This window comes from Lissotriton vulgaris, chromosome 6 (assembly GCF_964263255.1).
Source record: "Lissotriton vulgaris chromosome 6, aLisVul1.2, whole genome shotgun sequence".
In the NCBI taxonomy this organism is placed as follows: domain Eukaryota; kingdom Metazoa; phylum Chordata; class Amphibia; order Caudata; family Salamandridae; genus Lissotriton; species Lissotriton vulgaris.
Genome location: NC_141694.1, coordinates 699,307,461 through 699,322,021, shown reverse-complemented (window position 1 = coordinate 699,322,021; position 14,561 = coordinate 699,307,461). Strand labels below are relative to the sequence as shown.

The 14,561-nt window shown below is 46.3% G+C and overlaps 1 protein-coding gene across 2 annotated transcripts in view; it reads left to right on the top strand.

Moving 5' to 3' along the window:
• ARMC2 (armadillo repeat containing 2) overlaps positions 1-14,561 on the top strand; it is a 553,174-nt gene that overhangs the window by 360,800 nt on the left and 177,813 nt on the right. For both annotated transcript variants that reach the window (XM_086926679.1, XM_086926680.1), the window contains exon 14: positions 8,295-8,417. In XM_086926679.1, coding sequence (XP_086782805.1) covers positions 8,295-8,417 — 123 coding nt within the window. The remainder of the gene's footprint in view (positions 1-8,294; positions 8,418-14,561) is intronic.

Genomic DNA, 14,561 nt, shown 5'->3' with positions numbered 1-14,561 from the left:
TGATTTCTTTCAGCATCTGCGGTTAAGGTAAAAAGTGTGCATTTTGTTTTTCTTTTGCAGACGCATTCAGGCGTTCGTAAGTGAAAGAGTATCTCAGACACTTCCACGTTTATGCATGCATTCTGGCCTGTGTGGAACTGCCTAATGAGCTAACTGCTCCCGCTCTGGATTCGTGGATTTGTAATCAGAAAGTGTTTGGTTTCAGAACGTAAGTTTGAGTATGGCAGAAACGCCGGGGCGGCAGAAGTGCAAGCTTCATTCGCACAAGCTGTAGTACAGGACAGGCAGCACTATCACTACCGTCACACATGCAAAACGTGAGGGAACCCAGGCAGGGCTTTGAGTAGGCCATGTACTCAGTGGCATAAAGCACATTTTATGGAGGAGCTGGTTGGGGGGTGAGAGAGGCAACAAAGACGCTTGAGGATTTTTTTTAAAGCTGCACTGTGATGGAACACTCTCCCACGTAAACAGCACGGCCACACATTGGTTTTATTAACAGACTTTAATTTGCTTCCTTGAGGCCTGTCAGAAGCACGATTAATGAGTCTACACCCAGACAAGAATAAAAAACTACAAAACATAGGGAAACAAAACGCGTACATTACTTAGCTAGTTAGATATCTTGGGGAGTTTTGTGCCTGTTGCAGTGATCTAGTTGCAACCGAGAGAGTTGAATACCATAACGGCCAAGACACTATTCAGTCTGGTGTAAATGGTCACTGATTTTATTATCCAATGTATATGAGAAGAGTTGACCACATCAAGAGGCCTCAAGTGCAGCGGACGTTGAGATGTTCGTAGCAGCTGTTTGCCGAGTCATCACACGAGCAAGGGGGGTCTCTCAGATCCTGCCGGCCCCTTTCTCCGGGTTCATCATGCCTTGACATGCCGATGGCATGTGAGTTTACTCTGTGGATGTGATTTCACTTTCGATGCAGATGTCAAAGGGGGTTGTTTTTTTTTTTTGCAGTGGGGCGCTGTGGGGGCCGGCCTACTCTGTAATGTACTTGAGGATAGATTAATGAACGACCACATAAATACAGGCTGACCGGGTTTGAAAGAGGGGACGCGGCGCGCAGGCTGGACACGTGGCGTGGAGGGGCAGCCTGTTCCTTCGGATGGTCTCTGGGAGGAGATCTTGGAGGACCTGTGCACTCACTGCACACTGTAGCCACCGCTTGCTCTCGCTGTTCACTATTAGGGCACAAAGCTGAACATCATCACGACGCCCAAAATGAGCTGTGGCTACTAGCGCCGTGAGACGCACGTGCATTTCTTGGCGTTATGTAGTAGCAAAGGCCGCACTCTGTGGTGGAAGAGGGGGAGGAGCGAGACGCGCGCTTGTACTGTAGAGCAAGGGGGTGGAGGGGCATTAAAATGAAAGTGATTTGTGCGCTGTAAGGCTTAATGAGCCATGACAAAAAGCCAGATAGCGTCTGCACGGGCGCGTAACTGCAAGCTTGAGGCCAGCAAAAGCATGTGGGGGCACTTTGAAAACCCACTTACTAAATGTCTCGCAGAGCAGCACATGCGCTGGCTCAGGCGAGACCTAAAATGAACAACCGATCTAATTAGCCTCACCCCTTAGAACCCTCCTGAGAGAAGCTCAGAACCTCAGATTTTCTACCGCACGTTGTGCAAGGGAGTCTCCACTGAGCTCTGCTCAGTATTTTCCTGTCGACTTTAATTCTAAGGAGCCAGTCTCCAGTGACAGTGATGAGGCATCCTCTGCTGCATCTTCCAGGAGGTCTGTATAAAGGGGTAGAGCTTCTACTTCACCTTCTGAAGAACGTCCTGGTAAAGCCTTAAAAAATACCTCTCATAGGTCTGAAGGGCAGAGTCCTGCGAATCTCCTCACTGAGGTGTAAAGGAGAGGGAAGGACTGTCAAAAGGAGTAATATCTGAGAGGAAATCCAGCTCTGTTTCTCCAGCTTTTCCTCCAGGGGCTCCAAAGACCTTCAAAAAGCCCTCCTCACTATCTTCTGAGGTAAAATCATTGAAGAAAGTTCACTCGTCGACGACGCTGTCAATGACTCCGTCGACTAAATCATCAAAGGTACAGTCTTCTCCTTCATCTCTGGCTCTGTCGACGGGCTCGTTGACGGTGATTTCTTTGTCTCCGGCGCTGAGACTTCTGAGTTCCACGTCGATGATTTCGACATCCGTGGTGTTGTGTCGTCGCCGATGGTGTCGAAGATGTCAACGAGGATGTCGACGATGAGGGTGACGACGGCTACCACGTCGATGGGGTGACAAAGGTCTCAATGATGGCTGTGTCAATGACGTCCATTTCTTTGTCGGCGACACTCTCATCGTTGTTTGGAAAAAATTACTATTTCTCTCAGAAAGCGCCAAATTACGCCCAAGATGACTTCCCCCCGGAGGGTGACTCCTTTACCTCCTGCACTCCACCTCAAAGAAGAGGGGTCTGAAGAGAATGATGGACCGTTTACCTATGCTAATAGCCCTTCTCAATTGCACGTCAAGTGTCAGGACACAGATTCTGAGGGGGAATACGTGGAGGACGAGCAATATGATGCTTCCTCACAGTATCAAGAGGACTACCAGCAGGAGATGGTCTCTATGCCTTCCTCCTTACTAACAGACTTGCAAGCTATGCTTTTGGACTGTAGGAGCCAGTTACTGCTATTCCTCCTGCTCGGCCTGTTACCCCTCAATTGCCACTGCCTCAGCCAATGCTTGTAGCTCAGGATGCACCACCTGCTGTGCCTCCCGTTCAGGATGACACCTCTGATGACAACCAGGGCACCGTCAGAATTCCAGATACAGATACAGAGTGGGATGACTATGTCATTCCTGATCCGGCTTCTCCTGCGACAGCACCTGTTGATTCCCCCCCTGCAGACATAGGGCGTTTCCATAATTTGATGGAAAGAGCCGCTAAAAGATTTGAACTGCCCATGCCCTTGGTGCAGTCTGAATGCTTTCTTTATGACTTTAAGGACCCTTAGAAGAAGTCGGTCCGAGCAATACCTATTGTTGGTCATGTCTGGGATGAAAGGTTAAAAGTGATGCAAAATCCAGCCACGGTTATTCCAGTACAAGTATAAGGCTCCAGATGATAGCCCAGCCTGTTTTGATCAGCCAACCTAAACCGGATTCGGTCATCTCTCAAGATGCCCAGAGGAAGTCCAGGAATCCTTCTGCTCCCCTCATGACTCCTTCAGATAAAGAGGGTAGGCGTCATGATAATGCAGGCAAGAGATTTTCCTCCTTGTCCAGCCTGTTGGTCAGAGATGCTAACGCCTTAGCTATACTTGGTCGCGACGATCGCCAAATGTGGTGCGAACCTTCCCCCTATCTGGACCAGTTTCAGGAAGATGGGAAGAAAAAAGCAATAAACATTCTTCAAGAGGGCGAGATAACATCTGTGGAAGTCATTGACTGTGCAGCGGTCTTTGCAACAACTGCTCTCCGCTCCCGGGCTGGCGCGGCAGTCCGTCGGCACGGCTGGCTGCGGACTACATGGTTCCGTCCTGAGGTCCAAAACAAGATCTTGGATCTTCCATTTAATGGGGAAGCGCTCTTTGGGAAGCATGTGGATGATTCGCTCCAGGATATTAAAAAGGACACGGAAACCGCAAAATCCTTAGAGACTCTGCAGTACCGCAAGGTTCTCTTCCGAGGAGCCAGAGGGAGAGGTAGCACCACATACAAAGGAGGATACCAACAGCAGTGGTATTCCTCATATGGTTCGCAGTCACAATCCTACCGACCAAACTACAATCAGCGGGAGAATCAATCCTCCTCTTTCTCTCGATCGAACAACAGAGGAAGACAAGGACGCCAGGGGAGGGACGCCTCTAAGCGTCAATAGCGGCATGCTGGCTCTGACTACTGTCCCTTCTCCTCCTGTGACATCAGTTTAAGGCAGAATTTCAAATTACCTCCACAACTGGCAACAAATAACATCGGACCGTTGGGTGCTGAAGATCCTTCAATGTGGCCATACTCTGGAATTTGTCCAAGAACCACCTTCAAGCCCCCTCGCGCCACTGCGTCCAAACATCTCCATCTTCTACGGTTGGAAGTCCATCAGATGCTCCTCTAAGGAGCGATAGAACCGGTCCCTCTCTCTCAGTGGGGAGAGGGTTTCTACTCCCGGTTCTTCCTGGTCCAGAAGACTTTACAAAAGTGGCGCCCAATTCTAGATCTGGGGAAGTTCAACACTTGTCTCATCAAACAATCATTTCTGATGGTTTCTCTGAAAGACATCCTTCATCTTTTCAACTCAGGAGATTACATGGCCACATTGGATCTAGAGGATGCTTACTTTCACGTACCCATCCATTCACCCCACAGGAGGTTCCTTCGCTTCACAGTAGCCAAGAGCCACTTTCAGTTCAAGGTCCTACCCTTTGGACTCCGTTCTGCTCCACGGATCTTTACAAAGATATTCGCTCCAGTGACAGTATTTCCATGAAAACAACAGCACCAGGTCTTCCCTTACCTGGACAACTGGTTGCTGAAGGCCTCTACCAAGCACGTAGCAGAAGACTCAGTCGTGGCGTGCACACAACTTTTCAGCAATCTCGCGCTAACTCTCAATACAGAAAAGTAAACCCTCTGTCTATCCTGAACAGCCAGGTTTCTGGGAGCCATTCTGGACAGGTCCATCAACAAAGCTTTTGGAGAGGCAAGAAAAGCTGATGGCTATGGCCTGTATGCTGTTAAGAAGACAGTCACATTCAGTTCGCCTCTACAAGTCCCTCCTAGGGTCCATTTTCTCCTGCATTCCTCTGATCCCTCACTGCAGGTTGCAGATGCATCCTGCCCAGGAGAAGTTGGACTTACAGTGGTGCCGAGTCTACAGATCTTTTGAGGACAAGGTCATAGTTACCGTGTCCATGAGAGACGCCGCATCATGGTGGACGAAGGAGGAAAACATTTCTCAGGCTCTTTCCTTCAGGATCACTCCTGCTCCTCAGATAATTACTACAGACGCCTCGCTAGAGGGCTGGGGAGCAGTCTTGCACGACCTTCATGCAAGTGGCATTTGGTTGCCTAAATAGTCTTCTACATATCAATCTGCTGCAGCTCAGAGCTATTCGCCTAGCCTTGCAGGCATTTCTTCTGCGTATACAGGAGTTTGCAGTTCTGATATGGACAAACAACACGACGGCCATGCAGTATATAAATAAGGAAGGCGGCACCAGATCTCGTCTTTTGTCACTAGAAGCCCAGACAATTTGGAAATGGGAGATCCAGCAGGGGATATCGTTCACAGCGGAGCACGTTCCAGGCGTTCTCAGCAAGACAGCGGACACGCTGAGCAGACTGAAATCGGTCAGCCACGAATGAGAGCTGAACCAGTCCACTGTGGAAGAGATTTTTCACCTATGGGGCAGGAAGGCCTTCCAAAGACCTCTTTGCCACGCCGGAGAACACGAAATGTCGATTTTAGGCAAGCAGGCTTCACCATCCGGGATCATTGGGGAATGCACTTTCGAAGGCCTGGTCAGGCACATTTGTGTTTGGCTTTTCTCCCCATTCCTCTGATCCCCAGACTTCTCAGGAAGCTCATAGCAGAACCCTGCAAGATGATTCTGATAGCTCCTGCGTGGCCCGACACTTTTGGTTCACAGAACTGCACTTTCTCTCCCTGGACCGTCCACTTCCATTGCAGCCGATTCCTACACTGCTGACAATGTCCTAGGGCCAAGTCTGGCATCTGGATCCAGTCTCTGCAGCTCTCGGCATGGCTCCTGAGCAGCGAGAATTTCTTGGTTTGACCCTTTCAACAGAATGTAGAGAGGTTCTCTCTCAGGCACGAGCCCCAAGTACCAACAAGACATACAAGTTAAAGTGGAAGTGTTTCTGCATCATGTGCCAGCAAAAGGGTGTCCATCCTTTTAAGTCTGAACCGCATGAAGTTCTTCCATATATTCTTTCATTGGCAAAATCGAGACTGGCTCACTCTTCCATTAAGGTGCGTCTTGCAGCCATCTCTTGTTTCAGACGCACATCTTCAGGTCCTTCCCTCTGGTCGGCAAGGATAATCAAGTAATTTCTCAAGGGTCTTTTCAGAGTTTTCCCTCCAGTCAAGCCTCCTCCTCCTCTTTGGCATCTTAACTTGGTTCTCGCCCAACTCATAAAGCCTTCCTTCGAACCTATTGGGAGATGTGCTGTCCGAAATCCCCGATTTCGGACGGCACATGTAGAGGCCGGAGGTTTCAAAGGCAAGTAAGTAGCCTTGTTTTCCCATGCATAGCAGTTTTCTGGAGGCAGATGGCCCCGCGAAACAAAATATGTATTTAAAGGTGATTTGTTCCCTGAACCCCGAGTGCCAGACGCCGGAGATACAGAGGCACGGCGATGCCTTGGACCAATTTCTACTACAGATTGTGAGGACTAACGTCAGATAAAGGTCCTCCATTGTTAACAAGATGTCGTGCGGTCATAAGGAATTCAGGGTGTAACTTCTTAGAAGCCACACACAGATTCTTTTTGTCCTGAGGAAGACCCCCCACAGGCAAGTACATTTTCGCATTTTTCCAGGGGTCGGAACAACGTCGCTAAATGTCAAGTGCAAATGATCAGCCAGATTAATACATATTAGTCAGATTTACTTCGCACTGGGTTGATACATTCTCAGCAATATTTCACGCTTTGTCTAAATGTGTTTCTTTGAATTTATGTTGATGTGTCTTTTATATGTAGTGTTGTGGTAAGTAGAGTCATAGTTTTGTGTTCACTTCATGTCATTTATTTTTGTAACTGTATAGTGTGTATCTGTGTGTGCATTTACTTATTCCTTTTGAATACATGATTCACATGAATTGACTATAAAATCATATCTGAGAAACAAATGAGTTTTTGATTTCGGTTTGGTTTGGATGTAATTAAGATACATAGATTATCATTAGATGTGAGTCCTATCAGATTAGAGGGACATAAATTAAATACAGGTTGTATGCTCTCTTTAAGCTATAGAATGGCTTCTCAGCATGAAAAAGCATAAGGTGATGTAAGGTGATTGAGGTGGAAGAAAAGCGGGGTTATAAGTCCTTAAGTGTAGTGAGCTGCAAGCAAGGGGGAAGAAGTGAGTTGCAGTGAATTTGGCCATGATAGAAGGAGGCTGGTGCATTGTTGGGGTATGTTCTAAAGTTCAGAAGCATACATTATATTGTGTAGACTGATTGAGATGTATGAGGAGGGAGGCAAAGGATAGTCGGAGATCTGCTGAGTTTAGAGTTTGTAATTTTTGGCTACTGCTCAAGAGGCTTGAGTGAATAATAATCTCAAAAAGAAGAAATGGTGCCCTATGCCGTAAAAATTATCTCCGCAGGGGCATATTCCTATAGTTTTATGGTTGGTCAAGAATTTTTGTGTTTGTAAATATGGATATACGTTATGTATTTACCATAGAATGGTGGCGTCCTTGGTGCTTTTTTATGAATGTACTAACCATGTTATGAGACAGTAAACATCACTAAATACACTATTCCCTATCTCAAATATTTTTGAATAAATATGGCCTGAGGGACACCTTTTCTTTTTCAGCAGGGAGCCTCTGCATAAGATTTACAAGATGGCCTTTTCATGTTTTTTTTCCACATTTTCAAACATTGTCTTGGGCAGGGCAGAAGCCTTGTTTGGAAGGTCGATGGTTCCTCACATTTTCAGATAGCTTGACCTCTTTAGTCTTATCCAGCGCCTCAATCCAGTTTTTACACATTATTGGGTAATCTTTCAAACACAATTAATCTTTAAAGAGTATAGTATTTATTGAAATAAAAAGTGGTGTACCTTCAATAATGTTTTTTTTGATAGATGCAGTGTTCTCCTCAGAAGATTTTTTATAATCGCCTACTTCTCCTCCCAGTCCTTAAAGCTTCTTACGCCTTCTGAACTGGGAAATCCATAGAACTATCTAGGGCCTGACCCTGTGGCATGATTTACGCAATCTGTGCCATCCACACTCATTCTTTTTCTAGTGATGCATTGGAGAGAAACGTGAAAGATAGCTGATCAGCAGATGTGGCACATCCATTAGCTTCAATGTTACCAAAGGTATTTAACCTCTTCTTACAGCTTTAACCTGGTTGTTACTAGGAAGTGCCCAGATTCCCCTAGGGGTGACAGCGTTGCACTTTGCAAATGCTGACGGACTGATTGATTGATGAGTGAATGGATATAACCCTCGTCAAATTCAAAACCTGTTAATGCACAAATGTGCTAAATCTGTTTTCTGGGCCTGAATCCTAATAGCGTTACTTTGACTTGATTGGTTTGTTTTTGTAATTAATTGTTATTTTACTTTGCATCAGAGTACAAATCAATTGACGAATGTGACGAGCTGGTAATCAACGCGGCAGCAACTATCAACAACTTATCGTACTATCAGGGGAACGAATCCATAGTGCAAGCAAGAAAGATTCATATTGCTGAATGTGAGTATAACGTATGATGTATCTCCTTATTTTAGCTTCGAATGTCTGAATTGCAGTTGCTGTAGTAATGTCAGAATCAAAACCGAGGTTAGATTTTGGAAGTATTCTGAAACATTTCACAATCAAGTAAAACAAAGAGGGGAATAAACATGAAATATGTTTTTTTATTCTTCCTGTAAAATTAAGTATGTTGTACTCCACCACTTCCTAAATTAATTTTTTATAAAGATATTACAGCCAGGAAATGTGTGTTGTCATTTCTTTCCCCTTTTTCCCAAATATTTTTTATTAAGATTTTGTCAAAGAATACAATAACGTGTTGGAAACAATAATAACCCCGGACGTTGTGGGAAATGAGCATTACAGATGGCCTAGCCTCTTAAAAGCAGGATGCTGCTTCCTATTCGTTGTCCATGAAGTTCTCTCCTCTGTAGGCCTCCCACTCCCCTGCTATATAGCGTCCATGGTGCGTTGTGTGTTGCCTTTTGCTTTCTCAACCTCTATTTGGAATAATAGTTTTCTAACGTTTAGCTCACTGCTGCAAAATTGTAATTCTAGGCATATTCATTTAATTTTAAAATAGGTACCTCATATAAACGCATGCATAAACTTAGGCAATTTAATATGTCATACAGACCTGGATATGTTCCTAGTTAGTAAATGATATCTCTTGAACCAGAATGTTATTTTTTTATACATGCTGAAACTACCTGTTTACTTACCGTCGGTCACTATCAATCTGGTTTGAAAAAATGTACACTCCCCTAATATTGATTGATATGCCCACGATGTGAGTTGGAAGGCTTTTCTTTTTTTATACATTGGTTGAAATTAGCAGAAATAAGATTTACATATTTTCTTTTGTCCCCTTATTACTTTCTTTCTTAAAAACATCCATCCCCTTAATCATTGCATACTTTCTGCATTTAGGTTGAAATCTACATTTTTTACCATTTCCCTTTTGTCATGATAAGTGCTATAAGTGCTATTTTTTTTTCATGTCATTTTCATGACATGCTATTGTCCATACATTTAATTTTCCTTTTGGGCCTGAGACCGGGTAACCTACTACACAAGAAAATCTTACATAACTTAGTTGGCTCTAGCTGACAAGTAGAGCATATAAACTGGGACAAGAAGTTCTGAAATTAGCGCTTCCAAAACTTTCTTTGGAAATTTGTGTTCGAGGCATATGAGCTGCAGATCACACACTATGCATAGATCGCCATCTGGTGTTGGGCCCAGATGTTTGCACTTGTTTATGTGTTGGAAAAGTCATTAGAAGTCACGAGATAGGTGACTCCTCCTTTGGATCATAGTGCGCATGGGCATCGGCTCCATATTCAGATTGTTTTTTTCTGCCATCGGGCTCGGATGTGTTTATCGCACTCCAGTTCAGTGCTGTTACCGATTTAACTTTTGATGTGCAATCCTTCACCCTTTTCTCCGGTATTGTTTCGATCACGATCCCGAGTCGACGCGCATCTCTCCAAGTGCGATGTCCTCGATTCCGGTCGTCGACAAAGGCCTTCGGGCCTTTACATCTGGCTCATGGAAAGGACTCCATTTAAGAAGTGTCCTCAATGTGGGTCGAAGTTCCTACACACAGATCTTCATGAGGTGTGTAACCTCTGCCTTTCACCGGAGCACAAGGCCAGAGACTGTTCAACTTGTGCCTCTTTCCGCTCCAAGAAAACCATTCGAGATCGTCGAGTTCGAACAACAATGGCTCACTCGTCGACATCCATTCCTGACGACATCTTCCAGGAGGGCCTTGATGTACCTGAACAGGAGCGGGTCGAAGAAGGTCTCGTCAGAGGCCTACGAAGCCGATGACTCCGACGTCGAAGACATCACTCCTGGGCAGTGGGTAGTAAGTACTGGCGTTGACCCCGACCCCCTCCCCCCACCACCGAAAAGGCTTTGGTCACACCTTTGGGCCCAGGTGCACACCGAGACAGTACTTCCCCCGCCCCGCCTCCGGGCCCGGCAAATAAGTCAACAACTAGGCCTTCAGGCCACTCGAGCTAGAGTCAGCCTGCCGACGGTACCGAAACCCCGACACCCAAAAATAAGCCATCGTCTTCCTCCTCCTCCTCAGTGCCGACTACTGCCTCTGCTCCGAACTCGGCACTGAAGCCTACCGGCACCAATCCCTCGACTCTGAAAAAAACCATCGGAACCGAGCAAAAAGCCGCTACCGAAGACTACAGATTCTCAACCTTCCGAGCCAAAAAAAAACCTCTGAACCGAAGAAACAACCGGTTCCGCAGGCTCCTACAGAGACTATAAAACTTCAACAATTTAATAGGTCATTATACAGACCTGGATATGTGCCTAGTTTGTAAATGATATCTCTTGAACCAGAATGTTCATTTTTTATACATGCTGAAACTACCTGTTTACTTACCGTCGGTCACTATCAATCTGGTTCCAAGCCTAAAGAGCACAAAACCACTCTGGAGTCGGTGACGCGCAAGCATTCAGAACCGAAAAAATCGGCACCGAAAGACCAGCATCCAGCAGAAGAGCTTTTCAAATCGGATTCCACCCAAGAAACTCTTCTAAAAGACCCAAAGACTGGTCAACTGACTCTCAGTTCGAAAAAGAGACCGCTAGACACACCTACACCGGCTCCGCCACCCAAGAAGAGGGACATTGCTACATCTCCTCTCAGGATCCCTTCTCCACCTCCTCCTCCACCTCCTTCTCCACCACACCACTCTCCTCCACCAGTGGACGTTGATGACACCTCTGATGACACAGGGGAGGGTGCAGATGATGAGCCACTAGGGCATCCTAGTCCGCCATCTACTCCAGAACCCTGGGACGATTACAACACATCAGATGTCCCTAACGTACCACAAGATGACCTCTACCCCTCTAGACCTTCTCCTCCAGAGGATACCATGGGTTTCAACCAGCTTGTTCACAGAGCTGCACAATACCACTGGGTTGACATACACACAGACCCTGTGGAAGAGGATTTCTTAATGGATACTTTTGATATTTCACAAAAGTCCACCATTCTACCTATGCTGAAAGGGGTAATCAAACATGCACCAGAAGTGTTTAAAGATCCTGTTAGGGCTAGGGTTATTAACCCCTGATAGAGAAGAAATATAGAGCCGACCCAGCAGACCCAGCATACATTAAGAGCTACATACCGTTGGACTCTGTAGTAGTCTCCAACGCCAGGAAAAGGGCGAACTCTCAAACGTCAGGGGACGCTCCACCTCCCGACAAAGAGTCCAAACTCTTGCACCCTTCTGGTAAACGCACAGCGTCACAAGCAGCTATCATATGGCGTGTCGCCAACACTCAAGCTCTGTTAGCTAGGTATGATAGGGCACACTACGACGAGCTAGAGACCCTATTGCAACACCTTCCTGACAAATATAAAACCAAGGCCATCGACCTAATACAGGAGGGTAAGCTCATTACTAACACCTCCATCCGTTGCGTTCTAGACGTAGCAGACACCGCCTCCTGAGCCGTGAACACAAGTGCCCTGCGTAGACATGCTTGGCTATGCATTTCAGGCTTTAAACCTGAAGTACAAACTTCCATCCTTAACCAGCCATTTGACCAGGAACACTTGTTCGGACCTACCGTGGATTCATCTCTGGAAAAGATGAAAAAAGACACTGACAGTGCTAAATCAATGGGAGCCTTGCAATCGCAAGCTCCCAGACGTTCCTTTCGTCGCTCCTCTTACAAAGGCACCTAAGAGGCTACTCCTCTGACAACCCCTCCACCTCTTACAAGACTCCCACCCAGACCACATTCACCAGGGGTTGTCAAAGAGGAGGCTACAGAGGCAATAATAATAAATGAAGAGGCAAGACCAACAATACCCGCTCTGCCTCCACCCCTACCCAATGACTTCTCTCCCCCGGACCATTTGGTCGGGGGGAGATTGCTACAGTTCCTTCCTGTCTGGAACAGCATCACCACGGACAGGTGGGTGAGACAAATCGTTCAAACATGTTATTGTCTAGAACTCACCTCTACCCCCCAAACATACCACCCAGGCAGCGCCCAGTGTTACTGGAACATTTATCACTGCTAAAACAGGAGGTAATCTCCCTCCTATAAAAACATGAACTACAATCAGCCCCCCTGCATTAGCAAAACACAGAAGTTTTCTCCGTGTATTCCTCATCCCAAAGAAGGACGGATCTCTAAGACCTATCCTAGACCTCAGACCCCTAAATCTGTACACACACTCAGACCATTTTTACATGGTCACGCTTCAACAAGCCCTTCTTGTTCTCTCACAAGGCGACTTCCTTGCCACTCTAGATCTCAAGGACGCCTACTTCCATATTCCCATTCACACCTCTCACAGGAAATATCTCCGGTTTGTAGTGGACGGTCACCATTACCAATTCGGGGTACTCCCATTCGGAGTCACCACAGCGCTCAGAGTCTTCACCAAATGTCTGGTGGTGGTTGCAGGTCACCTAACAAGACAGCAAATTCATTTCTTCCCATACCTAGACGACTGGCTCATAAAAGCCAACTCATACAGCCAGTGTGTACATCACACTTACGCTACAATCCAACTACTCCACGACTTAGGGTTTACCATAAACCTTGCAAAGTCTCATCTACAACCGTCCCACATACAACAGTACCTCGGTGCCACAATAAACACTTCAAAAGCACTTGCATATCCCAGTTCTCCCAGGATAGCAAGCATACAAAGCCTCATAACAAAATTTCAACCTCAACACTCTCTTCCAGCTCGAGTATTCATGCAGTTGATAGGGAATATGGCCTCTTGCATATTTAACGTACCTCATGCAAGGCTCCAGATGCGTCCTCTACAGGAATGCTTAGCACGCCAGTGGAACCAGGCTCAAGGTCAGCTTACAGATCTGGTGTTGGTGGATGGCCGCACACATCCTTCTCTGCAATGGTGGAACACCCAAAACCTTTCCAAGGGGCGACCGTTCATCAAGCTCGTTCCACAGATTGTGCTAACAGCGGACGCATCGCTCTCCGGCTGGGGAGCTCATCTATTACATCACACCATGCAGGGCAGGTGGACGCCTCAACAAAGGTTACTCAACATCAATCACCTGGAGTTACTAGCCATATTTATGGCGTTAAAGTCATTCCAGAAACAAATATCAGGCAAAGCTGTCCTAGTCCGCACCGATAACATGACAGCAATGTACTACATACAGAAACAAGACGTGACACACTCCCTACAGCTCTCTCAACCAGGACAAAGCATATGGAGATGGGCTATTCCCCAGAACATTTTTCTCCTAGCCCAACATGTTCCAGGAGTCCAGAACAACATAGTAGATCTGTTAAGTCATCAGACGCAACAGATTCATGAGTGGGAACTTCATCCGGAAGTTCTTCAACCGTTTTTCCACATGTGGGGACAAGCACAGATAGATCCCTTCGCCACACACAAAACGTCAAATGCCCAAGCTTCGCCGCCAGATATCCACACCCACTTTCCAAAGGCAATGTGATATGCATGAATTGGTCAGGCAGATTTGCATACACTTTTCCGCTTCTCCCACTTATTTTACTGGTGGCGCGCAAACTGCAGCAATACTCACTGACACTCATCCTAGTTGCTCCAACATGGGCCAGACAACCGTGGTACACAACATTACTGGAACTATCAGTAGTCCCACACCAAAAACTACACCTCTCCCATGCCTCTTAACAGACAACCATGGAGAGATCAGACACCCGGACTCAGCACAGCATAACCTAGCCATCTGGCTCCTGAAGTCTTAGAGTTTGATTATCTTAACTTTCCCCCTGGCTGTATGAACGTTATCAGACAGGCTAGACGCCCCACCACTAGAGCCTGCTATGCAGCCGAGTGGAAAAGATTTGTGATATACTGTAACAACAACAACATTAATCCTCTAGATGTGTCTATTCAACACATCATATGTTATCGACTACATCTTCAAACGTGTAATCTAGCATACACATCTATTAGGTTACACCTTGCTGCCATAGCAGCCTACTTACAGAATAGGCAACGCTTATCACTATTCAGAGTACCTGCCATCATAGCATTTATGGAGGGTCTCAAAAGAATAATTCCTCCCAGGGTACCACCCTCACCTGTGTGGAATTTGAACATTGTTCTTACTAGGCTAA